We start from the raw sequence: 27487 nt of genomic DNA on the forward strand, positions 1-27487 counted from the left end.
GGATGGAGTTCTGTTACTCTGCTTGCATAGCCAGCATAGGCACTTTTTTTTTCTTGCAAAAAACAAAAGCAACAGTTTAGTTTAAAAGAGTGATAGTCGTTGAAGTCTTTATACTCCTTCCCCTGCCCCATTTCCAGGCTGAGAGGTAGTCTCTGCCAGCAGTTTCCTTCCAGGCATATATTTTTTTTTTTAATTGAGGTATGGTTAATTTATAATGTTGTGTTAGTTTCAAGTGTGTGTGTGTGTGTGTGTGTGTGTGTGTGTAAATATATATATATATATATATATTCTTTTTCAGATTCTTTTCCATTATTGGTTATTGTAAGATATTGACTATAGTTCCCTGTGCCGTACAGTAGGTCCTTGTTGTTTACCTATTTTATATATAGTAGTGTGTATATGTTAATACCAAACTCCTAATTTATCTCTCCCCTCTTCCCCACTATCTCCTTTGGTAGCCATAACTATCAATCTCATTCTTGACATGCTTCCATGTCTTGGCTATTGTAAATAGTGCTGCTATGAACATTGGGGTGCATGTATATTTTCAGATTATAGTTTTCTCCAGATATATGCCCAGGAGTGGGATTGCAGGATCATATGGTAACTCTAGTTTTTTAAGGAACCTCCATACTGTTTTCCATAGTGGCTGCACAAATTTACATTCCCACCAACAGTGTAGGAGGGTTCCTTTCTCTCCACACCCTCTCCAGCATTTATTATTTGTAGACTTTTTAATGATGGCCATTTTGACTGGTGTGAGGTGATACCTCATTGTAGTTTTAATTTGCATTTCTCTAATAATTAGAAATTTTGAGCATCTTTTCATGTGCCTGTTGGCCATCTGTATGTCTTCTTTGGAAAAATGTCTATTTAGGTCTTCTGCCCATTTTTTGATTGGGTTGTTTTATGATATGAAGCTGTATGAGCTGTTTGTATATTTCGGAAATTAATCCCTTATCGGTAACATCATTTGCCAAGTATTTTCTCCCAGCCCCTAGGTTGTCTTTTCATTTTGTTTATGGTTTCCTTGGCTGTGCAAAAGCTTGTAAGTTTAATTAGGTCCCATTTGTTTATTTTATTCCTAACTTTATCGAATGAGCCCCGTATCTCCCTTTGGCTTTCACTTTGAGTATCATTTGGGCATTTTTAAAACCCTAGCCTCTGTTGCCTGTATCCAATCTCAAAGATACCCCTTGGACTTGAATTCTAGCATGATGATTTCTGGCATGATTATTTCTCTCTCTTGCTTTTTGGCTTACCTATGTAAATGACATATATTTTAAATTAGTTATGTTTTATCCAGCATTTCTCTGTCTTTGAATAGAAAGTTGGTCTTTCCCATATTTGTTTGGATTGTCATATTAACCAGAATTCTTCACTGTAAAATACCTTAGTGCTTCAACTTCCTCATTCCTGAGTTCCTATTTTTTATTTATCTTTTGGTCAATCTGTGTAATTGTTCAAGTAATTTTTCAGGAAGAATATGTGCATGAAACTGTTTTGTTTCTTTTTTCTTCCCTGGTTGCTGTAGACATTGTTTTTTTATCCTCATGATTCCAAATGTGTGCACAGATAAACAAATTTGTGTATCTGTCAATTTTGTCTAGTCCAAGGATAAGTCTCCCATTTTAACCGTAAATGTTATATTCTGGTTTATTTTTCAAGTACCCTTATTTCTTATAGCTTGGATCTTTGTTCTCTGTTCTCTGAATCTATTATCTTCTGTTATTTGCTAGTTTCAGCAGTATTGGACAGTCCTTTACACTTTATATCACCGATTCCATCTTTTGCAGTGTTAGTTCTATTATTTAATACTCTCCGCAAATTTAAGTTCTGTGTTGCTGTCTTTTTTACATTTTTAAAAATTTTCTGTCTTTTTATCTCAGCTTGTATTTTTATCTTATTCTCTTATGTCCTTGCTTGCTCTTGTTTTTTAGTGGACATATCTTTGTTTGCATCCTCTTGACATCAAGTAGTTGATTAACAAAAAAAATTTTTGTACTTTGTAGTAAAATTATTATAGGTGTATTAATACTCTTTCTCTATAATCTGTCAGGCACTTCTCTTTTTCTCTTCTGTGACGGTATTTTTGTAGAGTGTATGTTGTTATTCTGTGAGAACTGTTCAGACTTGCGTTTTGCCAACAGTTATAATATATAAATTGTTCTTTGTCCCATTCTTGTTTTCTTGAGTTCTTGAAGAATGAACTGTCTTCTTAAAACTAAAACTGCTGTTTGACAGGTTGATATGAATATCCCCAACCCAATTTCTAGTGTTAGTGGAATACTTGACTGAGGTGTGATCTTTTCTTGATCATGTGCCACGTTTTCTTATTATGAGGAGGAAAATGTATGTTTTAAAGAATCTGTGACGTTTTATAGATCTTCCATTAAAAGCAGTACATGAAAAATCACTACCCTCAGCATTCCATTGTCTTATATCCTGACAGAACAGGAAGATGTAGTAATAGGTAAGGTGAGGTCCTGCCTCCTAAGTTGCCAAATTGCACGGAAGTCACCTTATTTCAAAGTAGCTCCCCAGCGAGAGTCTTTCAGATTAAGAAGTATCGTTACAGAATGTTCTTGGCCTATCAGTATTTGTACTTTACTCTTCTTTCCCTAATCAGATTAATATCTAGCTGAATCAGCAGTTCTCTAGAAATGGGAGTTTATTTTGAGGAAAAGGGGAAGAAAAATTTTGGAGATGGAGGGTTACTTTGAGAAGGGTAGATGTAGGTTATCTGTAGACTTTGGAACACCAGAAGGGTTCAGAAAAGGTGTATGGAAACAGTCAAAGGCAAACTGGCTATTCATAGCTGTGCCTGTGATCTCGATGCTGCAGGAAAATTTTCTTATATAGCCTTTGGTGCTTGTGTGGTCTTATGAATTGTTATTGCCTGAATTAAAACTTCAAGATAAGTTGAAAGGTTGCCTACCTCAGCTTCTTTGATTAAAACTAGTTCCATGGCTTTAAATATAGTCCAGTTTCCCTTGGTTAAAATTCTAATCAATTTCTCTCAAGAGAAGACAGAAGTGCAGAAGGAATGGGAGATACGTGACCACCACAGTAGGAAAGTAGATCAGGCTGTTACTCTAAAATGTTCTTTTCCTCTTTATTATGAGCTCCTGCTCCTCTCAGTCTTTATTAAGAGTGCTTACTTATGTCCCTACTGGAAGAGTGGATATACTCCTGGGAAATTCTGAGGATCTGATGCCATTATATTTGGTGAACGTGCAGTTTTTTGTTTGTTTTTTGCTGAATTGAACTAGCTCTATTATTTTAACTCTTCATAAAAGTAATACCTGTTTATTGCAATATTCAAAAGATAGAGATAGGCAAAAAGCAGAGTGAAAACCACCTATAGTTCTGCCATATAGTTAATATTTTCATAGGTTTTCTTTCAGAATTGTTTAAATGCATGTATTTTTTTTCTTAAATGATTTGCTTTTTTCCATTCACTATACCCTGGGTATATCAGTAAATATATATCTAAATAAGCAGTTTTTAATGGTAGCATAGTAAATGGCTATACCATATTTTAGTTTACTAGTTTTCTATTGATAAGTGTTTACTATTACTATTAATAGTTACTGTTATTAATATCACTGTGATGATACTTTTATACATACATCTGTGTGCACTTATGTTTTTAGGATAAAGTCCTAGAAATCAAATTGCAATGTCAATGGGTAGATACAGTTGACCCTTGAACAACATAGGTTTGAACTGCATGGGTCCACTTATGTGAGGATTTTTTAAAATAAATACGACAATACTACATGATCCAGTTGATTGAATGTGTGGATTAGAACTGTGGACATGGAGAGCCACCTGTAAAGTTATATGCAGTTTTTTTAAAAATAAATTTATTTATTTATTGGCTGCGTTGGGTCTTTGTTGCTGCACGCGGGCTTTCTCTAGTTGTGGCGAGTGGGGGCTGCCCTTTGTTGAGATGCGCGGGCTTCTCCTTGCGGTGGCTTCTCTTGCTGTGGAGCATGGGCTCTAGGTGCGCAGGCTCAGTAGTTATGGCTGGCGGGATCTAGAGCACAGGCTCAGTAGTTGTGGCACACGGGCTTAGTTGCTCCGTGGCATGTGGGATCTTCCTGGACCAGGGGTCGAACCCATGTCCCCTGCATTGGAAGGCGGATTCTTAACCACTGCACTACCAGGGAAGTCCCTATATGCAGATTTTTGACTGCAGCAAGGGTCAGCACCCCTAACCTCCGTGTTGTGCAAGGGTCAACTGTACTTTTAAAGCTCTTGATAATTTCCAAATTGTCCTCCAGAAAAGTTCCAGTTTATATTCCCCCAATATCACTATTTGTACAATAGAAATTATTGATTTTTTTTAACAAATACAAGAAAAGTGGCATCTTTTATGGTTTTAATTTGAACTTTTTAGTTTACTTATATTTTTTCATTTGTTCAGATTGTTCATATTTACTTTGTGCTTTGCCTATTCATATCCTTTCCTTGTCTTTTTCTCCCTGAATTCTAGCTTTTTATGTGCTATAGGTATTACCCTTTCTTTGTCATTTGTTGCAAATTTTATTATTTGTAGCTTGGTTTTTTATGATTTTTTAATCAAAATTTAGAATGTTTATGTTGCTAGAATTTTTAATCCTTTTGTTTGTTTCTGAAATTCATTGTTTAAACAATGTCTTTTTCCAATACTTTTCCAGGTTTTTTTCTTTAATATTTTAAATAAAAATGATTCTCCATTTTTGCCTGGGTAAATGTCACATGTTTCTCATTGACTATGATATATATATGTGTGTGTGTGTGTGTGTGTGTGTGTGTGTGTGTGTGTTATATATATATGTGAAACTGTATATTTGTGTTTGTTTTTAAATATTCTATATTATTCTGTTAATCTATTTGTTTTGGCACCAGTATCATATTCACTTAATTACATTAGCTTTAAAATATCTTTGACCCTGTGGAATGACAATTTGTTTTTCAGGAATTTCCTGATTCTTTTTTTTGTTTTGTTTTGTTTTCCTAGATAAATTTGAGATCATTTTTTCAAGTTCCAACAAAGTAAAAGTATTGGGGTTATAATTAAGATTATACTAAGTTCATTTGGGGAGAACTGATATATTTACAACTCTGAATCTTCACATTCAAGAATATAGCATAGGGGCTTCCCTGGTGGCACAGTGGTTGAGAATCTGCCTGCCAATGCAGGGGACACAGGTTGGATCCCTGGTCCGGGAAGATCCCACATGCCGCAGAGCAGCTAAGCCCATGCACCACAACTACTGAGCCTGTGCTCTAGAGCCCATGAGCCACAACTACTGAGCCCACGTGCCACAACTACTGAAGCCCGCACACCTAGAGCCCGTGCTCCACAAAGAGAGAGGCCACTGCAATGAGAAGCCCACGCACTGCAACGAAGAGTAGCCTCCGCTCGCCGCAACTAGAGAAAGCCCACACGCAGCAACAAAGACCCAACTCAGCCAATAAATAAATAAATAAATTCATTAAAAAAAAAAAGAATATCGCATATCTTTCTATTTATTTATACCTTCTTTTATGTTCCTCAGTGCAGGCTTTTTCATATAGGTCCCACATACTTCATATTAAGTTTATTTGTGTTTTGTTTAGTTTTCGGTTTTGTAAATGGGATCTTTTCCATGCTTTTTTCTATTTATTGTTGGTAAATAGAAAAAATACTAGTTTTTGGTATTTATTTTGTTACTAGCCTTTTTACTGAATTCTCTTCTATTTCTAAGTTTCTCAGTAGATTTTCTTGGATTTATTAGGTACACAGTAATCACATTTGCCCAAACAAACAAAAGAGAATTGTGTGCCAGCTTTTTTTTGTTTTTTTTTTTTTTTTAGAAAGTACTTGAACTGCGTTTTTAAATTTATTTTTATTTATTTATTTATGGCTGTGTTGGGTCTTCGTTTCTGTGCGAGGGCTTTCTCTAGCTGTGGCAAGTGGGGGCCACTCTTCATTGCGGTGCGCGGGCCTCTCACTATCACGGCCTCTACTTCTTGCGGAGCACAGGCTCCCGACGCGCAGGCTCAGTAGTTGTGGCTCATGGGCCTAGTTGCTCCGTGGCATGTGGGATCTTCCCAGACCAGGGCTCGAACCCGTGTCCCCTGCATTAGCAGGCAGATTCTCAACCACTGCGCCACCAGGGAAGCCCTGTGCCAGCTTTTTAAATAATTGTTATCTCTTGTTCCTTTTCTTGACATATTGCATTAACAAGAACTTCCAGAACAGACGTAAATAGCAGTGGTCTTATCAGGCATCCTGATAATCCTTAATGAAAAGATGAGAGATGAGCCAAGACTTGACTGAGATGAAGGAATGAACCATGAGGAATCTGGGGAAAGAGATTTCCAGGCATAGAATATCCAGTGCAAAGGCCTTGCAGAGAGAGTGTGGCTGGATGTTCGGGGAATAACAAGGAGGCCAGTGTGGCTAGAGAGGAGTGATTGAGGAGGAAACTGGCAGAAGATTAGATTAGAGAGGGAATAAGAGTGCAATCATGTAAAGCCTTATAAGCCATTATAAGGACTAATATTTACTAATAGTGAACCTTCCTTGCTTACTATATTAGGATTACTGTGTCATAGTGAGTTCTTCTTTAAGCATTGCATCTGTGGTTAAGAAATATATTTATAAAAAATAGATCTATTTTTTTAAAAAGTTAATATCTGCAATTGATACAGTATTCATTGATGTACTCTAGTGTTGAAACGTCTTTTATCATAGTCATGACAAACGCATTATTTCCCCAGTTGCTGTGATTACAAATGTGAAATCTTCTACCTAACTTTCATGATGTTTTCTTATATAGTGTTGCCTGTTTTACTCTTGGGCAGAGCATTTAGTCAGCAAAATACCAGTTCCTAAAGCCTGAAATTATTTTAAGCAACAGCAACCACAACAAAGTGTAGATTGAACTTTGTACTTTGCTTACTTGGACCCAAACATTAATTTCAAATCCTCAGTCATTCTCAATTTTCAAGTTATTCTGGTAGAAAAATACCTAAGGGTGCCCAAGCAGCAAGAGTGGTGAAGAGTCACAAATCATGGCTATGCTGAAAACTGACCTAGTTGACCAGATAAGTCAACTGACTGGGGAAACTACAAGCTCTTTTGAAAAATCAAATATCCCAGGAAAAATAAGACAGGGAAGGGGGAAAAAAAAGTGTTTATTTCTGAGAGAAGTAAAATTAACCAGAGTGTTGGCACTGTTATAAATTAAAATTTTCCAAAACAGCAATATTTTCTGACAAAGCTTGGCTATTTGATTCTAGCATATAACTTTAAGGCTGCGCGCAAATATTTTCATTTCATTTGTAGTCAGAGGAAGGAAAGAGATTAGAAAGAGAAATTTGAACCTTCCACCCTTTTCTTTTTATCATTTGTAGCCCCTTGAGATCCCTGGGTAATTTAGCAGATACAGCCAGTAGTTTCTTAAGTTTTTATTTATCATGGATGTCCAGGCTACCATGGATATAAGATAGTGCCTCAATTCAAACCTGACTCAGATAAGTTCAAAAATATCTTTTTAAATTACAATTTTACATCTCTTCTAGTATCTTCCCAATTCTGATTCCTACCCATCACTTTTGTGACAAAAGAAAGGTGAGAGAGATTTCTGATGATAATTTATTCTGTGAAATGACCTCATCTTGTGATCCTATCAACATCTTCAGGGTTATATTTGGAATATTTATACATCAGTAGGTCTGGTTTTCAAAAGCAAGAATGCGAAAAATAATTTAAGAAATGAGTTGTGATAACAGGAAGAACAAAAGGAACAATGAGAAACACATTCTGCAAATAGGTGGTCTTGAAAAGCTTTTTTTAGTAGTGAGAGTTAATAACTTATACTTGGTAGAGTGGAACTGGATAAATCCTAAGGCGTTTGTCCCATTAGTTCCATTAAAATAGAAGGTCTAATAATATTAGACCCCATGTAGTTTCTGCAACCATAACTTAACTGCCTTCCTCAACTTGTGAGTCAGCGTAGGCAATCTATTCTTTCTTAACCTTCCTAACTTGAGCTTTTCCAAAGTCCTGCTTCTTTCTCTTTTACTCTCTTTTCCCTACTCGCCAATTCCATTATGCATTAAATGTTTTCATCACAGATCCTAAGTAAATTTAAAAATTAATGTTACTGTAATCTTTCTGTAGTTATTGATTCTCTGGGGCTTTTTAGATCTTGATTAAAAGAGGAAAATGTGTGAGTAAAAGATAAAGACAGAGTGTAAAACAGAAAGTAAGAATGAAGAGTACACCAATAATAAGAATGAAAACAAAAGAATAGAAAAGACCTCAAAATGGATAATTTACATAGAATTTTAGGGAAGAGGAAAATTATAGCTCTACCCTTCTTATAGATCTTTTGAACAGCTGTCTGATTTTCATTTGGGGTATATAGGTTTCATCTTTTCAGGTTATGGTAAAACATTCCAATTAAATGCCAATATGTCTAATATCTCTCCTTAATAATTGTTATTTTCCCTTTTAAGAAAGAAGACATGAGCTCAGTGATAATTTTAGGTCTTAGTGATAGCTGGAAACAGAGCACCTTAATTTCTGAGTCCTTAACATAAGGCTTTTGTGAATTCAAGTGATAAATTTGCTTGTCTTATTTTAAAATTCCTTAGTTTGATAAATAATATTTTCTCCATTTTTGGTTTTCAGTGCAGGTTTGACTACAGATCAGTGGTAGAAACAGAATCAGAATTTAGGAATTTTGATTCTGAAAGGCGTGTTACATGAAATACCTAATTGGATTAAACCAAAATTTATCCAGCCTGATATTTGGTCTCAAAGCAGTCTTGTAAACATTCATGGTTATTGTTCATAATTGCAACTCTGAGAGTTAGGAATATACTGCAAGCAACCTTTTCTCAATAAATTCTGATGGACCTAGTATTTGGTAATTTTTCTGTCTCTTAAACTTATATACTTTCAATTTATGCTGTTGTCAGAGACTGAAGTCCCTTTTTAGTACCAAAAGTATCTTTTTGCTACTTTGAAATAGTTCTCATATTTACATATTAGTATCATGATTTAGAGGCAATAAAGTCAGAAGACCTGAATTTTAGTCCTGGGTTTGCCCCTAATTAATTATATAACCTTTGTTAAGGTATTACTTCTCTGGAACTCATTTTATTCTCATTTATATAATATATACTAAATAGCTCAGAAGTATTTTCTTATTCAAAATAAATGTGCTAAAATTCATGATCATACTCTTGTTCACCATTGTTACCAGTTTCTATATAATTTTATAGATCAGACCATATGTTTTCTAATTTCTGTCTTCTCAGACAGTAAAATACTAACTGCCCATTCTCCCTTCCCCCAATTTTGGAAGTATTTTCTGAATTCCTTTGGTCATGTAAATTGCACCTTTCTAATCTTTCTCTATTGATGTCTTTCTTAAGATAAAGTTGATGAAATCAGCACCAAGTGCTGAAGGTATGGGCAGATGGGCTATGATATTATATAAATTTAAGATCATATTTTCTGTTTTATTTCAGCTGCTTTCTTTTTAATGCCAGTATTTCTAGGGCTTTTTAGCCATATCATTTCAAAATGTCTTTTAGGCCAACCCTTTGCCTCTGGACTAAACTATTCCTAAGCTCTTTATTATTCAATATCTTCTGGGACAGAGATTTCACAACCTGTCTCTCACCTTGAGGAAGTTCTTACAGCTAACATAAATCATGCTTTCTGCAATTTAAGTTGAATTTATTTCCTTTTCCTTTTCTCTGTGGAGATGGGAACAGCCCCAGATTTGAAGTGATGCTTTCTTATGAGGGCCAGTAGTGAATGTAGTGGAAAGATTATTTCCAGTCTGGCATCATTTTTAGCTTTTATATATTAAAGCTTCCTGATTTTCATTTCAATGTTCATGGTCTCAAGAGATGCTATTCTTTACAGCCCAAATGAAATAACAGTTACATATCTAATATTAATGTTTATTTTATCTTTTGCTAGTTAGAACCAAATGAGGTACTAAAATAAAAAATGAGTTCTCAAAACCCATTTGAAGACTTTAGCAGATTTGTGTTTTATTTGGTATAACTATAGTCATGGGACTAGGTTTTTGCCTGTGGTTTTCAGATTTTATCTCATAATTTGATTAGTCATGATTTATTCATCCATATCTTTCATGTACGTGATGAGAATAGAAATTTGTTCTTTAAAACAAGCTGTCTTAAAGCAGATTTCAATGTGTGTCATCAAAAAGCTTTAGTACCTAAGGTACAAATTGTGCTAGGTATTAGAAAGGAAAAAAGTAAACACATTCTCTGCCCTTGAGGCACCTATAGTCTTATTAGGGGAAGAGATTATAAAAATTATAATTATAAAGCATTTGTAAAATAATTTAAGATAGAGCATATAAAGTAAGATGTCTAATGTGAATTTTATTTTTCATTTTAAAGATTAATATAAAAATTTTATACTGTACAGATCTGTTCTATTAACTAAGGTACCCTAAAATGTCTAATTGTTTCATTCTGATTTCTGTTTTTTTTTTCCTTTAAAGATTCAGCAGTTTTCTGAAAAAGCCTTCCTCTTACAGCTTTTGAAAACTCATGAAAATGCCTTAGAAAGACAGTGCAGTGAAATTACAAGCCAAAGGAATATGCTTCTCCAAACGTTTGTAAGTCTCCAGCCACTTGGAAAAATTTATTTCACTAACTGTATCAAAAAGTATTAAAATATACTTAGGTGTACTTTTAGAAAAAATTATCCGTATGCATATTGGCAGATAGTCCTGTTCAGATATGGAACATTATTAAGTGCTATTTTAAACCAGTTGGTAGAGTAATATAGTTTGAAAGAATTTTATTGGCAGCATGCAGTATAGAAATTATTTGCAATTGTAATAAGCATAAAAGAAATAGTGAAATTGATTTGAATTGCTCAGGCTTCAAGACCTTGGTTTTAATGCTTTTGAAAGGCAGAGAGGTTCACACTTTAGGCATACTAATGGATGTGGGTGAAAAGATAGATTTTGTTTATCTTTTTATAATAAGTCAGAGCCAACAGACTCAGTAGTTTTAAATGATAAGGACAGTTTAGGAATATGATTTGTAACTAACTGACATTTTGAAAAACTGCATTTTAAAATATTAAAAATATATCTCTAAAGTCAGAATCAACCACCAAATGGTTATGAATGACATGGCCAGTTTCCAAATGTAGCTCACAATTAGTTACATTTCTTAGAAAAAAACTAGGAAAATGCAGTAATGTTTAGGTTCTACCATTGTCAAAAATTTAGGTACTAGCATTGTTTAAAGTTTTTGTAAATTCTTATTTCTACTCCACGTTGACATTTCATGAAATGTAGCTATTATTTAGAACTGAATTTGAAATGAATATGTAATTTTACCTTCATTGTCTAAATTTTAAAAGGTTTTCTTGGATTTCCTTTTTTGTTTTTCTTTTTTATCCTGTAAGACAGTAATTCCTTTGTGTGTAGACTTTCATTTTCAACTTTGGTTATTTAATTATTTTACCACCCATTTTGCAATGAAAAAATGGCATATATGGCTGTAAGTTTAATACACAAACAAATGCATACATAATGATGGGTGGTAGAATTTCTACCTCAATAATTGTCCTAAAACATTAAGGGTAAATCTTTCACATGAATATAGTTGGTTGTTACTATGTAATAACTTCAGTTTTTTAATTAATATTGCTGGAGGAGTACAGCATTTTAATCCCAGGAAGTATAATTTTCTATTTTGTTGTTAATATTTCCAAATGATTGCATTTTAAATCACTAAGGAAAAATATTGTTGCAATTAACACCTATATTTGTTCCTTTGTTTCCATTTTTCAGGAGGCTACAAAGAGAAAAGTGACAGAGGAGGAAGAAAAATTTATTAAGGAAATTACAGACTTCAATAATGAGTATGATATAACAAAGAAACGAGAGCTTTTGGTGAAAGAAAATGTCAAGATTCAAATATCTGACTTAGAAAACGAGGCAAACATTCTGAAAATGGGTATGAATACATAGTACCACCTCATTTATCTGATATTATTGAAAATAACTTATTTTGAATTAATGGTTTTTCCAGAAATTTAACTTTTTCATAAGTAAATTGGGTTATTGCATAGCTATTCTTTTACTTTTATCTTAATGGTATGTATCTTTTATTGTGAGCAGTCTCAAATTCTTTAGAAGTAGATGTGACATGAGCATTGGTCATTTATTTAGTAATCAAATCTGTTCACTATCTGTTATGTGTTAACTACTCTTTTAGGTCCTGGAGATGTAAAACTAAAAAGTGAAGGGATCAAATCCATAAGCAAATGTTTATAGTAAAATGTGATAGAAGCTATAATAAGGGTAATACTGTTGCTGTGATCCTCATTTTACCATCAATCCAGTTTAAACTAGGAAACACGGTTACACAGCGAGGTGGGGAGAATTTCATTTCAGAAACAGGTAGTATGCAGGTTATTGCAGTTTGTGATAAGATCCTGAACTAAAGAAGTTACCAAAGAGAGGAGACGATGAATTAAAAGAGATGTTTAGGAAGAATGATAGGACTGTATCACTGATTAATGTAAACGGATATATAGAAAGTCAAGCATGAATCACAGTTTTCAAACTTAAGAGATTGGGTAGAATATGGTACCAGGAGGAAGAGCAGAGGTGGAGGTGAACTATAGCCTTTTCTGGACAAAAAGATTAAGTTTTATTTCAGGTAGTTTTAGTTGGAGATGTCTGTGGGATAAACAGGTGGAAATGCCCAGGTAGCAGGTGGAAATTTGGTCGTGAAGCTGATAAGAGAGATCAGAGCTAGAGTATTGGGTTTGGGAATACAGAGGAGTTGGTGACATAATTCAAAGGGAACCTGTAGAGGGAACATAGAGGAGGACCGAAGACCAAAGACAGAAACTGGGAAAGCATAACATTTAAGGAAAGGAAGAGAAGAAGAATGAGACAGAGATGTCAAAGAGGGCAAGGGGAGAACCAGCAGAGAGTAATATGTGATTTGGGGCAAGATGCTTAAGTTTTCTTTGCCTCAGTTTCCTCATCTGTAAAGACGGAAGATAATAATAACGACCTTAACAAGGTTGTTGTGAGGATTCAATGAAATAATATTTAAGTACATAGAATGCTACCGGGAACATAATTAAACCCTTACTAATATAGGGATTATACTTTTTAATTAGTTTAATTTTATAGATGAAGGAAATGAGGTTCTCAGAGATAAATTACTTCGGGTAGAGAGTGTAGGACAGAGGTTCTTAACCATAGGCACACATCTGGGAAGTTTTAAAAAAATATATTAAATGCTTGAGTCTCATCTCAGATTTATTGAATCAGGATATGGAACATAATTTTTTAAGTCCCTTAGATAATATTCATGTTTACTGCTATTTAATGATCACAGGTGTAGAACACAAGTTTAAATAGGTATTAACCTTAGGAGATACTCTAAAACTACCTTTCTTTAAAAAGTCATGGATATGACCACTTCTATTCACGATAGTATTGGAAATTCTGACCAGATCAGTTAGGCAGGAAAAAGAAACAAAAGACATGCAAATTGGAAAGGAAGAAGTAAAATTATCTCTGTTCCCAGATGGCATAATCTTATAGGTAGAACACCTAACAATTCCACAAAAAAAAAAAAAAAACAAACAAACTAGCAAAACAAACAGCTTAAGCTAATAAATATAGCAAAGTTGCAAATTAGTTGCATTTCTATGTACTAGCAAAGAGCAATCTTTCAAGATTCCACCTATAATAGCATCAAAAGGAATAAAGTACTTAGGAAAAAAAATAACCAAGGAGATTAAAGACTTGTACACTGAGAACTATAAAACATTACTCAAAGAAATTAGAGAAGACCTAAATAAATGGAAAGATATCCCATGTTCATGGATTGGAAAACTTAATATTGCTACTATGGTATTATTATCCAAAATAATCTACAGATTCAATGCAATCTCTATCAAAATCCCAACAGCATTTTTTTCATGAATAGAAAAACCCATCCTAAAATTTGTATGGAATCCCAAAGGATCCCAAATGGCCAAAACAAGAACAAAGTTGGAGGACTCAAAATTCCTGATTTCAAAATTTAGTAAAATGCTATGGTAATCAAAACAGTGTGATACTGGAATAAAGACAGACATATATAACAATGGAATAGAATAGAGAGCTCAAATATAAACCCTTGTGTCAAATGATTGATAAGGGTGCCAAGACCATTCAATGGGAAAAGACCGTCTTTTCAACAAATGCTGCTGGGAAAACTGGATACCACATGCAAAAGAATGAAGTTGGGCCCTTACCTTACACTATGTATGAAAATTAACTAAAAATGGATCAAAGTTGTAAGCTTAAAAAATAAAATAATGAAGCTCTTAGAAGAAAACATATGGGAAACACCTCATGACATTGCATTTGGTGATGATTTCTTGGATACTGAAAACACAGGCAATAAAAGAAAAAATAGATAAACTGTACTTGGTCAAAATTAAAATCTTTTGTACATCAAAGGACACTATCAAGAGAGTAAAAACACAACCCACAGAATGGGATAAAATATTTTCAAATCATATCTTTGATAAGGGATTAATACCCAGAATATTAAAAAAAAACCATAACTCAACACCAAAAAAACCAAACCAAACCAAAAAAAACCCAATTAAAAACTGGGCAAAGGATTTGAATAGACCATTTTTCCAAAGAAATGGCCAGTAAGCTCATGAAAAGATGTTCAACCTAAATAGTCATTAGGGAAATGGAAATCAAAACCACAATGAGATATTGCTTAACACCCATTTAGGATGGCTGTTATTTAAAAAAAAGTCAAAATCTCCACAACATGATATTCACACTGTTCAGGATGCAATCCAAAATTCCTTGACCTGTGAAGAATCAGTGAAACATGACCTAATGTCAAAAGAAAATAATGAGATGCCAAAACCACAGTGATCTAGATATTGGAGTTAAAAACTTTATAGCAGCTTTATTAACTATGCTCAATGAGTTAAGAAAAATGCACTTGTAATAGATGAAAAGCTAGGTAATCTCAGCAGAAAAATATAAAATGTAAAAAAGAATCAAATGAACATTTTAGAACTGAAAAATATCTGAAATAAAAATGCCACTTAATAGCAGAATGGAGCTGACAGAGGAGCCAATGAACATAAAGCTGGATTAATAGAAGTTACCCAATCTGAAGAAGAGAGAAAAAATTGAAACAAAACAAAACAAAGCAAAAAAATAGAAACTCAGGGACCTGTGGGACAATTTCAAAAGGTCTAACATGCAAATAATTAGAGTTTCTGAAGGAGAGAGGAGAGAGAATGGGGCAGAAAATATATTTGAAGAAATCATGGCAGAAAATGTCTTAAATTTGCTGAAAAATATTAATGCATAGATTCAAGAAGCTCAGCAAATCCAAACAAGATAAATTCAAAGAAATTCATGCCTAGGGACATAATAATAGTGACATTGTTGAAAAGCCAAAGATAAAAAAAATCTTGAAAACAGGGAGCAATTAATCAAATGACCGTGTACTTGTCACTAGAAACCATGAAGTCAAGAAGATAGTGGAATAATGAAAGTGTTGAAAGAAAAGTAAATCTCTATATCCAGTGAAAAATCCTTCAAAAACAAAGGTAAAATAAAGACATTTTCAAGTAAAGGAAAATTAAGAGAATTCTTTGCCACCATGACTGAACAACAAGAAATGCTAAAGGAAGCTCTACAAATAGAAGTAAAAATGACACCAGAGACAAACTCATATCTTAATTAAAATATACAGAAATGGCAAATAAAATATAAGTACCTATGTTTTCTCTTAATTTTTAAAAATACATATGATTTCTTAAAGCAAAAAATATATTGTCTTGTGGAGTTTATAATGAATGTAGAGGCAATTTGTATATATGTATGTCATATGCATACATGACAACTATAACATAAAGAAATGGAAAGGGGGCCTGGTAAGTGGATCTGTACAGTTCTGTATAACATTCAGAAAACCAGGAATAGAAGGGAACTTTCTTGATCTGATAAGTATCCTGTATGAAAAGCCTACAGCTAACATTATACTTAATGGTGAAATATTGAATACTAACATCATATATAATGGTGACATATTAAATACTTTCCCACAAAGATTGAGAATAAGGTAAGGGTGCCCATTGATACCACTTTTATTCAACATGTCTCTGGATGTCCTAGCCATTTTAGCTATTGCAATAAGACAAGGGGAAAAAAGGCATACAGATCAGAAAGAATAAAAATAAAATTGCCTCTATTAGTAGATTACATGATTGTTTATGTAGAAAATAGTAAGGAATTTACAAAACAATTACTAAAATTAATAAGTCAATAAAGTAATGCAAGACTGATGTATAAAAATCAGTTGAATTTTTATGTGCTAACAGCAAACAATTGGAAAATGGAATAAAAATGCCATTTAAACAGGATCAAAAAATAACATAGGAACAAATTTAACAGAAGACATGCAGGACTTCTACATTGTAAACTGAGCATTACTGAGAGACATTAAGGAAGAACTAAATAAATAGATATACCATGTTCAGGGATTGGAAAATTCAATTTTTTTAATATGTCAGTTCTCTTCAAATGGATCTTAGGTTCAACAGAATCTCAGTAAAAGTCCCGTTAAATTTTATTAAATCTCGACAAGCAGATTCTAATATTTATATGGAAATACAAATGACTTAAAATAGCCACAATTTTTAAAAAATAGAACAAAATTTAGAGATTTATACTCCCTGGTTTCAAAATTGCTAAAAAGCTACAATAATCAAGATAATGTGTCATTGGCTTAAGAATAGGCACATAGATCACTGGAATGGAAAAGAGTCCAGAAATAGACGTATGCATATATGGTCAACTGATTTTCACCGATGGTAGCAAGGCAATTCAGTGGGTAAAGGAAATTCATTCATCTATTACAAAACAATGATTCTTAACTTTTACTTCACACCATATTAAGAATCAACTCAGAATGGGCATACACCTAAACATAAAAGCTAAATTTATGAAACTCCTAAGAGAAAACGTAGTAGGAAACCTTCACCATCTTGGAATAGGCAATGATGCCTAAAATAGGACCCAGAAACATAAACCGTAAAAGAAAAAAATACATTGGACTTAAAATAAATATAAAAATACTACTTAAAAATGAAAAATCAAAGCACAGACTTGGAGAAAATATTTGCAGTATACATATCTGGCAATGTACTATTATCCAGAATATAATGAACTCTTACAACTTAATAAGAAGTCAACAAAACTGATTGTAAAAGGGGGAAAAGATTTGAACTTTGCAAAAGAGTATATACTAATGACCAATGACCATGTGAAAAGACACTCAATATCTTTAGTCAAAAGGAAAATGCAAATTAAAACCATGATGTGATATCACTGTATATTCACTTAATTAAAATTAAAAAGCTTTATCATAGCAAATGTCGACAAGAATATGGAGCACTTGAAATACATATGGTAGTGATGGGAATGTAAAATAAACCATACAACCACTTTGGAAAATTGTTTTACGGTTTCTTAAAAAGTTAAACATACTCCAGAGAAATGAAGCATATGTTCACACCAAGTTTTTAGCAACTTTATTCATAAAACTGAACATAACTTAAATGTTAAGAGGTTAATTAAGATTAAGAGGAGAATGGATAAACAAAACTGGTATATCCATGCAATGGAATACTCAACAATAAAAATAACAAATCTGCTGACACACACCATGGATGCATCTCAGAATGATATGGTGAGTGAAATAAGCTAGACACAGAAAAATACGTACTATATACAACGCAAACTATGTGACAGCAATCAGAAAGTGACAACAAGCAGATCAGTGGTTGCCTAGGTTGGGATGTATGAACTGCAAAGGGGCACAGGAATTTGGGGGGATTATGGAAATCTATTATTTCTTGATTATGGTGGTGGTTTCACAGTATATATGATGGTAAAAACTCATGAAATCGTGTGCTATAAGTGTATGTACTTTATGTAAATTACTCCTCTATAAAAATGATAGAGAAAAAAGGTCCTTGATGCCACAAATAATGTAGGAGCCCCCTATTTTGTGTTCTTTCTTCCAGAAATATGAATTTATTTTAACAGATTTGCTTTCATGGTGCTTGATACTGTTCATTCTTTATACTTTCAAAACGTCTCTAGGGTTTCCATATGAAATTTAATCTCCATAATGGCAGGGACTTCGTTTTGTTTAATGCTCTATCTCCAACAGTATAAATGAGATAATTATAAATCGATGACTGCTTCAAAAAGAGAAGTACAAACTGATATGAGAACATGTAAGGGAACCTAACCTGGACTAGGTAGTTAAGGAAGGACTACCTGAGCAAGTGACTTTCAGACTGAGACCTGAAGTGTCATAGGGATTAGCCAAATGAGAGGTTTGGGTCTAGATGTCAGATAGTTAGATATTTAACTTAAGAGCTCAGAGAGAGGTTTGGGCTAGAGCTATTAAATTTGGGGAATCACCCAGGGAGAGTGTATTGAAAGAAAATACTAGAACCCTGAGTAACACCACAACTTTCAAGAAGAGGAAGAAAGCCAGCAGAGTGTGAGAAAGAGCTTCGAGAAATTTAGGCACATTCAAGAAAGGATACATTGCTCTGTGAAGTTGGGATCACCTAGGGGAGAGAGTATTTGAGGTTGTATTTGAGAATATTTGGCAAAGCTGCCAAACTGTCAACCATAAGGACTAAGAAGCAGCAGTTGGATGTCCCTGGTGATCTTTAGGAAAAGCAACAGATTGAGGTAATTAGAGAAGAAGGGCAGAAGCCGGGTTGTAATGAGTTGAGCAGTGAGGAGAGGAAATAGTGACCATGAGCATAGATAAGTCTTCGAAGAAGTTTCTCTGCAGATAAGATAGAAAGTCCAGTAACCCAGGAGGATGTGAGGTCAGGGGAGGGTTTTTAGTGGGAAAGTGGGAATGTCCTTTTTTCATTTTTCTTACATATTTAAATATTGATGGATTGGAGCCAGTAGGGAGGTAGAGTTGAAAATTACAGAAAGAAACTGAATTCCCAGTGAAGATGGGCAACGGTACACAGGTGGTGGGACTGGTGGTGATTCAAGAAGAAAACAAAATAAAATAAAAATAAAAATTAAGAAAAAACCTACATGAACAACAACAAGGGCCTCTAATAATCTGAGTATGTTATCTGTACTTTTGTGAATGTATTTGTGTGGTAAAAATCTACTAATGAAATTGCTAAACCAAAGGGAAATATTAAGAGACTTAATACTAAATTACACTCCTTATAGCACTGAATTAATTTTCCTACCAACTGCATAGGAAAGTGCCTGTTTTCCTAAATTATTATCTCCTACCATTACCAATCTGGGCATTATCAATGACTTTAATCTTTGCCAATCTGACAAGTCAAGATGTTATTTTCATTGTTGGTTTAATTAGCATTTCTTTGATTTTGCACTATGTTGAATTTATCTGAATTTATTGACCATTTATATTTTTCTTTTTCTGTGAACAATCTGTTAATATTCTTTGTTCATCTTTATGTATTTTTATTCTTACTGATTTATATGCGCTTTTTGTAAATTAATGAAGTTAGCCCTGTGTCATGTGTTATAAATTCGTGTCCTAGTTTATTGTTTACCTTTGACTATACTTATAGTATGTATGTATATGTCTCTGTGTGTGTCTGCATATGTCTGAATGCCATATAGAAATGTTAAACTTTTGCAGTCATCTTCATCAATCTTTTCCATTATGGCTTCTGGATTTTGTCTCCAGCTTAGAAAGAGTTTTACTATTAATCATGACACCAGATTGAAACTTTCTTTCTTCTCCTTCTCTCTCTTTCTTCTCCTTCCCTCTCTCTCCCCTCTTTTGTCTTTCCCTCCCTACCCTCCCCCTTTTGAGATGATCATATATGCTTTTCCCACTTTAATCTATTAACATAGTGAACTTTGTTAATAAATATCCTATTATTAACCTTACTTAGCTGTGGTCTCTAATGTTTTCTTTAAGATTTTTGCATCAGTATTTATAAGTGAGATTAATCTTTTTGTGTGTGTTGTATTGACTTAACAGAAAGAATGTAAAAGCTTTCTTCTTTCTCCAGCTGGAAAAAATGTAAATACTAGAATTATCAACTCCTTCAAGGTTCAAAAGAATTCACCTGTGAAACTGTTTATGGTGACTGTTTCTCCCTGGTGGTGCTGGTGGAGAAAGGAGTTACTCAAATTTTAAGCATATACTAGAGCCATTTTCTTCTCAGAGCAGTTTTGGTTTCCATTTGTCTTCTGTCCCGTCAGTGGTTGCTCTTCCATTCCCTTTTCTAGTTTGTACCACCATATCTGTTATTTCCTGATACTTGATTTTCCTCTTCTCTCTTCCTTCTGCTGCTGGCTGTCCCCTCTGACCTTTCCCATTGAGCTTTTAGACCATAACTTTGGTTAGTCAGCCAGTTACATTGGGTTTTGAATAATCTTCATCTTCGTCTCTCCATAGCTATTTTATTATTTTCTGCTACTTAGCGTTTTCTTTCCACTGCCTGATATCTTCCTTGATTTATTAGTTCTTAACTTCAGATGTGGATGCTATTCTTACCCCTTGAAGTTGCCAAGATATTAACACCCATATATTTTTAGAAGGAATTACTAGTTCTGGACTATTACTATGAGCCTCTTAATGTAGTTACATTATGTTTTACAGTATCATGATAAACATAGCAAACCAAGTTCCTCAACTTGTTTTGCCAGCCCTGCACAACCTAGTGGTTCTCCACCTTCTAGGGATACCTTATGTGTATGTGTGTGTGTGTGTGCACACAGACGTGCATGTGTATGTGTTACAATATTACATAGATGTCCTGGGAAGGCCTCACTGATGAGGTGTGTTTTGAATAAAGCCTGAAAGAAGTAAGAGAATGAGCCAAATGAATATCTGGGGGAAGAGCATTTCAGACAGAAGGATAGCTGATATAAAGCCTACAAAGGGAGATTGTGCCTAATCTGATTTCGAGGGAAAACAAAGAGCCTAATGTTGTTGTTGTTTTTTTAAATTTATTTATTTTTTATTTATTTATTTTTGGCTACATTGGGTCTTCATCGCTGCATGCGGGCTTTCTCTAGTTGCAGTGAGCAGGGGCTACTCTTCGTTGCAGTGCATGGGCTTCTCATTGTGGTGGCTTTTCTTGTTGCAGAGCACAGGCTCTAGGTGCGCGGGCTTCAGTAGTTGTGGCTTGTGGGCTCTAGAGTGCAGGCTCAGGAGTTGTGGTGCATGGGCTTAGTTGCTCCGCGGCATGTGGGATCTTCCCGGACCAGGGCTCGAACCTGTGCCCCCTGCATTGGCAGGTGGATTCTTAACTACTGCACCACCAGAGAAGTCCCAAGAGCCTAATGTCTTTAGAGTAGAAGGAGAGGTCGTGAGGTCAGAGAGGTGACAAGATACAGCCACTGTGGAAAACAGTTTGGGGGTTCCTTAAAAAACTAAAAATAGGACTACCATATGACCCAGCAATCGCACTACTGGACATATACCCTGAGAAAACCATAATTCAAAAAGACACATGTACCCCAGTGTTCATTGCAGCACTATTTACAATAGCCAGGACATGGAAGCAATCTAAGTGTCCATTGACAGATGAATGGATAAAGAAGATGTGGTACATATATACAATGGAATATTACTCAGCCATTAAAAGGAATGAAATTGGGTCATTTGTAGAGTTGTGGATGGACCTAGAGAGTGTCATACAGAGTGAAGTAAGTCAGAAAGTGAAAAACAAATATCTTATGTTAATGCATATATGTGGAATCTAGAAAAATGGTATAAATGATCTTATTTGCATAGCAGAAATAGAGACAAATGTATGAATACCAAGGGGGAAAGGGGGAGTGGGAGGAATTGGGAGATTGGGATTGACACATAAACACTATTGATACTGTGTATAAAATAGACAACTAATGAGAACATACTGTATAGCACAGGGAACTCTGCTTAATGCACTGTGGTGACCTAAATGGGAAGGAAATCCAAAAAAGAGGGGATATATGTATATGTATAGCTGATTCATTTTGCTGTACAGTAGAAACTAACACAACATTGTAAAGCAGCTATACTCCAATAAAAACTAAAGAAAAAGAACTCAGATCATTTAAAACCTGTGGGCCATTCGAAAAACTTTGGCTTTTACCCAAGTAAGATCAGAAGTCATTGGAGAATTTTGAGCACAGGAGTGAAGGGTCTCACATATGCTAATAGGATTTCTTTGGCCTCAGTTGAAAACACACTTAATGGAGGTAAAAGCAGAAACAGAAACTCAGGGAAAAGTGGCAGTAATCCAGACCAGAGATAATGATGGCTTAGTTTAAGACTGTAAGCAATTGAAATGGTGAGAGGTGTTTGGATTCTGGATAAATTTTGAAGATGGACAAGTAGGATTTCATGATGGATTAGATGTGGGGTGTGAGAGAAAGAGAGGCATTAACAGTTGACTCCAAGTTTTTTTGGCCTGAGCACCTAGAAGTATTGGTATTTGGTATTCAATATATATTTGTGAAATTAATAAATGTTTATTTATTTTGAACATCTGATAATTCATAGATAAAAGGGTCCATCACTTTTGGCTTCAAAATAATGACTATAATGATTGTCACAACATTTTTCTCAAAATGTCCCTCTTATTTATTTCTTCCAGTTGGTGAATCAGTTTTTCTTGGATGTTAGATAAGAGGAAGCATATTACACACCTTGCTTGCTAGTATTCTTTAAAGATAGGCAATGTGTGTACAGTTATATGAGAAAGAAAACTCACATGTCAAAAGATGGGAATGAATTTTCATTGTCTTAATTTGGTTTAATATTCATAGCCATAAAACCTAGCTTGATTAGAACTTCTTGGATTTTAAGCAGTGGAAGGAAGTAAAAAGTTATCACCACATCAGTTATACCTCAATAAAGCTAAAAAATAAAAGTAATAACAAAATTAAAATGAGGCAGTAGAAAAGTGGGAAAAAAGTTATTACCACAAACATTGTGTTTATTCTTTCTGTTGTGTAAGTGTCATAAGGAATTGATGCACTTGTCTTATTTTTTGGGAGGGAAGAAACAGTCTTGGAACCATGCCTTTTCCATTTAGCCTAGAGAGTTAGGACTAAGAAAAATAATACATTCTCTACCTCAGGAATGTTTAAGTCCAAAATTTCTCTATCATTCTTGCCCAAGTTTTACAAAGATATTTTATCATTTTATCATAGAATGTCTGATAAATCAGTTAATAATGAATAAAATATTGTTTCACTTTTTAAATCTCTTAAAGATTGTAATGGTATCCTGGAATACTTCTCTTAATTATTAGTATATAGTTATGTTTATATTTTAAATATTCATTTATTAAAGGAGCAGAAGCATAAATGTGAGTTTATTAATTTTTTTCAAAGAACTGTTCATTTTAAATTAATTGACAAAAACATGGATAATAAAAATTTTTAATTCAATTATATGATTTGAGTTCAGTTCAGCACACTCTCTTGAGCACATGCTGTGTGTTCTGTATATGTTATGACAAGCACTGTACAAGAATTGGAGTTTAAAGATAAATGAAAGCTCCTGTTTTTAAGGAGCTTATGGTCTACTATGGGAGATAGACAAGTAAAAGGATAATTTAAATAGTATGTGGAGAACTTTCACTTATAATCAGGAAGGAGCACAACACAAACAACTAGAACTGAAGAAAATATATTAAAAACTATTTTTACATATTGAGGACAAGAGACTGTTCAAGACTATGATTACGAGAAGGGAAACACATGAGGTATGATTACCCTAGCTTTGTACCTGGATGCAATTCTTTGACAGCAGGACTGAGAGGGGGAACTTAAGCAAAGCAGAGTGGTCTGACTGAGTTGAGGAAACAAAGATTGGAGTTCAGGGAGGCTGAGTTAGCTGAAATTTTCAGGACAATGTACTTGAGAGGAAAGAACTACACAGACAAAAACCTCCAGAAATCTTCATAGAGGTTGCTTTGAGCCTTTGGCTATATATTACTCTGTGCATACATTCGGGAAAACCACTAGGCTGAGTGAAGAAAAACTGCTGAGGAGTCATAAGGTCAACAATTCTAAGAGCTCACACAGGAGACATTCATGTTCCATCCTGTCAGAATAGAAAGATCCCATTAAACAGAAGAGTCCTGCCTTAATAGCAAGGTTAAATTAGCCTTAGACTTAAGGCTCTTCTGGACACACTCTTTTAAAAAAAATCTTAAAAGCAGGGTTTGGACTTAATCATGTTACCTAACTGCCTGCTAAATAACAAGCACCAACATGCTTTAAAGGAAGAGATCGAAATTCAAACATTCAAGAAAATAGTGAACACAATGTCTAGTATCCAATCAAAAATCACTATACATGTGAAAAAGCCAATTGTAACTCATAGCAAGGAGGAAATTAGGTCAATAGAAACACCACTAGAAATCATAGAGATAATGCAATTAGCAGAGAAAGACTTTTAAAATTATTCTTATAAATATACTCAAGACCATGAATATAATGAAGAGATAAATAAAAGATAAAAATAATCAAAGATTCAGAAAAATCATTTGACAAGATCCAACACCCTTTCATGGTTTAAAAAAAAAAAATTCAATACAGTAGACATAGAAGGGACCATTCTCAACCTGATAAAGGGTATCTATGAAAAACCCATGGCGAATGCTATTAATGATGAAAGAATGAAAATTCCTCACCTAAGATTGGGAAAATACAAAGATATCCACTACTACTACTTCTATTCAACATTTTGCTAGAGATTTTAGCCTGGGCAATCAGGCAAGAAAAAGAATTAAAAGACATCTAGACTGGAAAGGAAGAAGTAAAACTATCTCTATTTGAAGATAACATGATCTTGTGTATAGAAATCTTAAGGAATCCACCGGAAAACTATTTGAGCTAATAAGTTCAGCAAGGTTGCAGGATATTAGATCAATATATACAAATCAATTATATTTCTATATACTAGCAATGAACAATTTGTAAGTTAAATTAAAGAACATTCCATTTACAATCAAAAAGAGTAAAATACTTAGGAATACATTTAACAAAAGTTCAAGACTACAAAAAACATCATTGAAGGAAATTAAAGAAGACCTAAATAAATGGAAAGTCATCCCAAGTTGATGGATTGGAAGATCTAATATTGTTAAGATGGCAACACTCCCAAATGTGATCTACAGATTCAATATAACCCCTATCAAATATTCTAGCTGGCTTTTTGCAATCTGACCCTAAAATTTATAGAAATGCAAAGGACCAATAATAGCCAAAACAAACTTGAAAAAGAACAGAGTTGGAAGACTCACACTTCCTGATTTCGAACTTAGAACAAAGCTGCTGTAATCAAGACAGGTGCTGGTATGAGTATGGGCATATAGATCAAGGGAATATAATTGAGAATCCAAAAATAAACCCATACGTTTATGGTCTATTGATTTTTACACATATGCCAAGACAATTCATTTGCAAAAGAATAGTCTTTTTAAATAAAGGTGCTAGGATAACTGGATATCCCCATGCAAAAGAATGAATGTGGACATGTACCTCATACTGTACACAAAAACTAAATCAAAACAGATCAAAGACCTATATGTAAGAGCTAAAAATATAAAACTCTTAGAATAAAACACAGTTGTAAATCTTCATAACTTAGGATTAGGAAATGGTTTTCTAGGTATTCACAAGCAACAAAAGAATAGATAAATTGGACTTCATCAAAATTAAAACTCGAGTTTCAAAGGACACTATCAAAAAAGTGAAAAGACAACCCACAGAATTGTAGAAAATATTGGCAAATCATGTATCTAATAAGAGACTAGCATCCAGAATATATAAAGAACTCTTACAACTAAACAATAAAAAGAAAACCCAGTTTTTTTAATGGACGAAGTATTTAAAAAGGCATTTATCCAAAAAAGGCATACAAATGGCCACATGAAAGACGTTCAAAATAATTAGGAAAATGCAAATCAAAACCACAATGAGATGCCACTAGCCTGGCTATAATAAAGGAGTAGATAAGAGTTGGATAGGCTGTGGAGAAATTGGAAACCTCATACATTGCTGGTAGAAATGTACAATTATACAACTAATTTGGAAAACAGTTTGACAGTTTCTCAAAATGTTACACCTAGAGTTACCCTATGACCCACAATTCCACTCCCTGGTATTTCAAGATAATTGAAACCATATGCCTGCATAAGAACTTGTACATGAATGTTCATAGCAGCATTGTTCATGGTAACCAAAAAGAGAGTAGAGTTTTCTTATTTCATTGGGAAGCTTGTTTTACTTAGTAATATGACACTATTTTGAATTCTCTTTCAGCAGTCTAACCCTCAACTAACTTGTTCTTTTGTATCCAGTTGTTGCTTAAATAATCCTGGTCAGTTTATTAAGAAACAGTTCCTAGTGGCCAAGGGAAGCTGTTGGGACTTAAAATTGACCATATACTGCTTAAATTTTTACTACACAAGAAAAAGTTAATCATTCCTGACATACATAAGGCAAAACTTAAAATAGTTAAAATATGTTTTTTGGTTTTTGTCTATTTGTTTCTAGAAATGAAGTCAGTGGAACATGATAGTGGCCAGTTAAATGAACTTCAAAAACAAAAGAGTGAATTGATACAAGAATTATTTACTTTGCAGAGAGAGCTTAAAGGTATTACCTTTATGAGTTAGTTTATTTTGCTGATGAATATTGTTATATATCTACTATAGGGTAGTATTATTCTTTCAAAATGTATTCACCTATTGGGATATAGTGCTGCTATTGATGTAAAAAAGGAACAGGTAAAGCACTGAACTGATCAGTGTTAGATCTGGTATTTTTTATGTCACAAATTTTGTTAAGATCTTTTTTTGTGTGTGCCTTTATTTGCTACATTAAAGTAGAAAAATAAAAATCACTAATACATATATTTTACATGAAGCACCAAAATTGAGTATTGTTCTTATGAATGAATAAAGATAACCTTTATGTTTAATTTTTTAAAGATTGTAAGAATTTTCTTAATTGTTTAGGTTTTGAAGATAAAAAAAAAGAAGCTGTTTGTACTACCAAGTACCTAGAGGCAGAAAAAATAAAAATCACTGAAAAGCCTCAAAATGATGCTGAATGCTTAAGGTAAGAATTGCCTATTATACTTTGGTATAAAATCTGGTAATTTTCCAAGTTGTCAAGTAGATTTCAGCATAAAACTAAACGCACAGTTGTTTCTTTTTTGAGTTCGTTTAAGAAATTATTTCCTTCTATGTGTATTCTGAAACATACTAATAAGCAAACACTTTACTGGCTAGAAAGTGCTACACATAAGTTTCACGATGCATCAGGTTGATAAGGTTGAAATCAATTTTATCTTTTCATATACCTCATGGTCTCAGAGTTATTCATATCCTAACAGA

General features: G+C 33.9%; 1 protein-coding gene across 1 annotated transcript in view; it reads left to right on the forward strand.

The window, feature by feature from the left end:
• Nucleotides 1-27213, forward strand: part of CCDC172 (coiled-coil domain containing 172) — a 43158-nt gene extending 15945 nt beyond the window's left edge. Inside the window, exons 3-6 of the mRNA XM_068547451.1 lie at nt 10533-10649; nt 11841-12006; nt 26643-26744; nt 27107-27213. Of these exons, the coding sequence (XP_068403552.1) occupies nt 10533-10649; nt 11841-12006; nt 26643-26744; nt 27107-27213 (492 nt within the window). The remainder of the gene's footprint in view (nt 1-10532; nt 10650-11840; nt 12007-26642; nt 26745-27106) is intronic.
• Nucleotides 27214-27487: the final 274 nt, after the last annotated feature.

This window comes from Eschrichtius robustus, chromosome 7 (genome assembly GCF_028021215.1).
Source record: "Eschrichtius robustus isolate mEscRob2 chromosome 7, mEscRob2.pri, whole genome shotgun sequence".
Lineage (NCBI taxonomy): Eukaryota > Metazoa > Chordata > Mammalia > Artiodactyla > Eschrichtiidae > Eschrichtius > Eschrichtius robustus.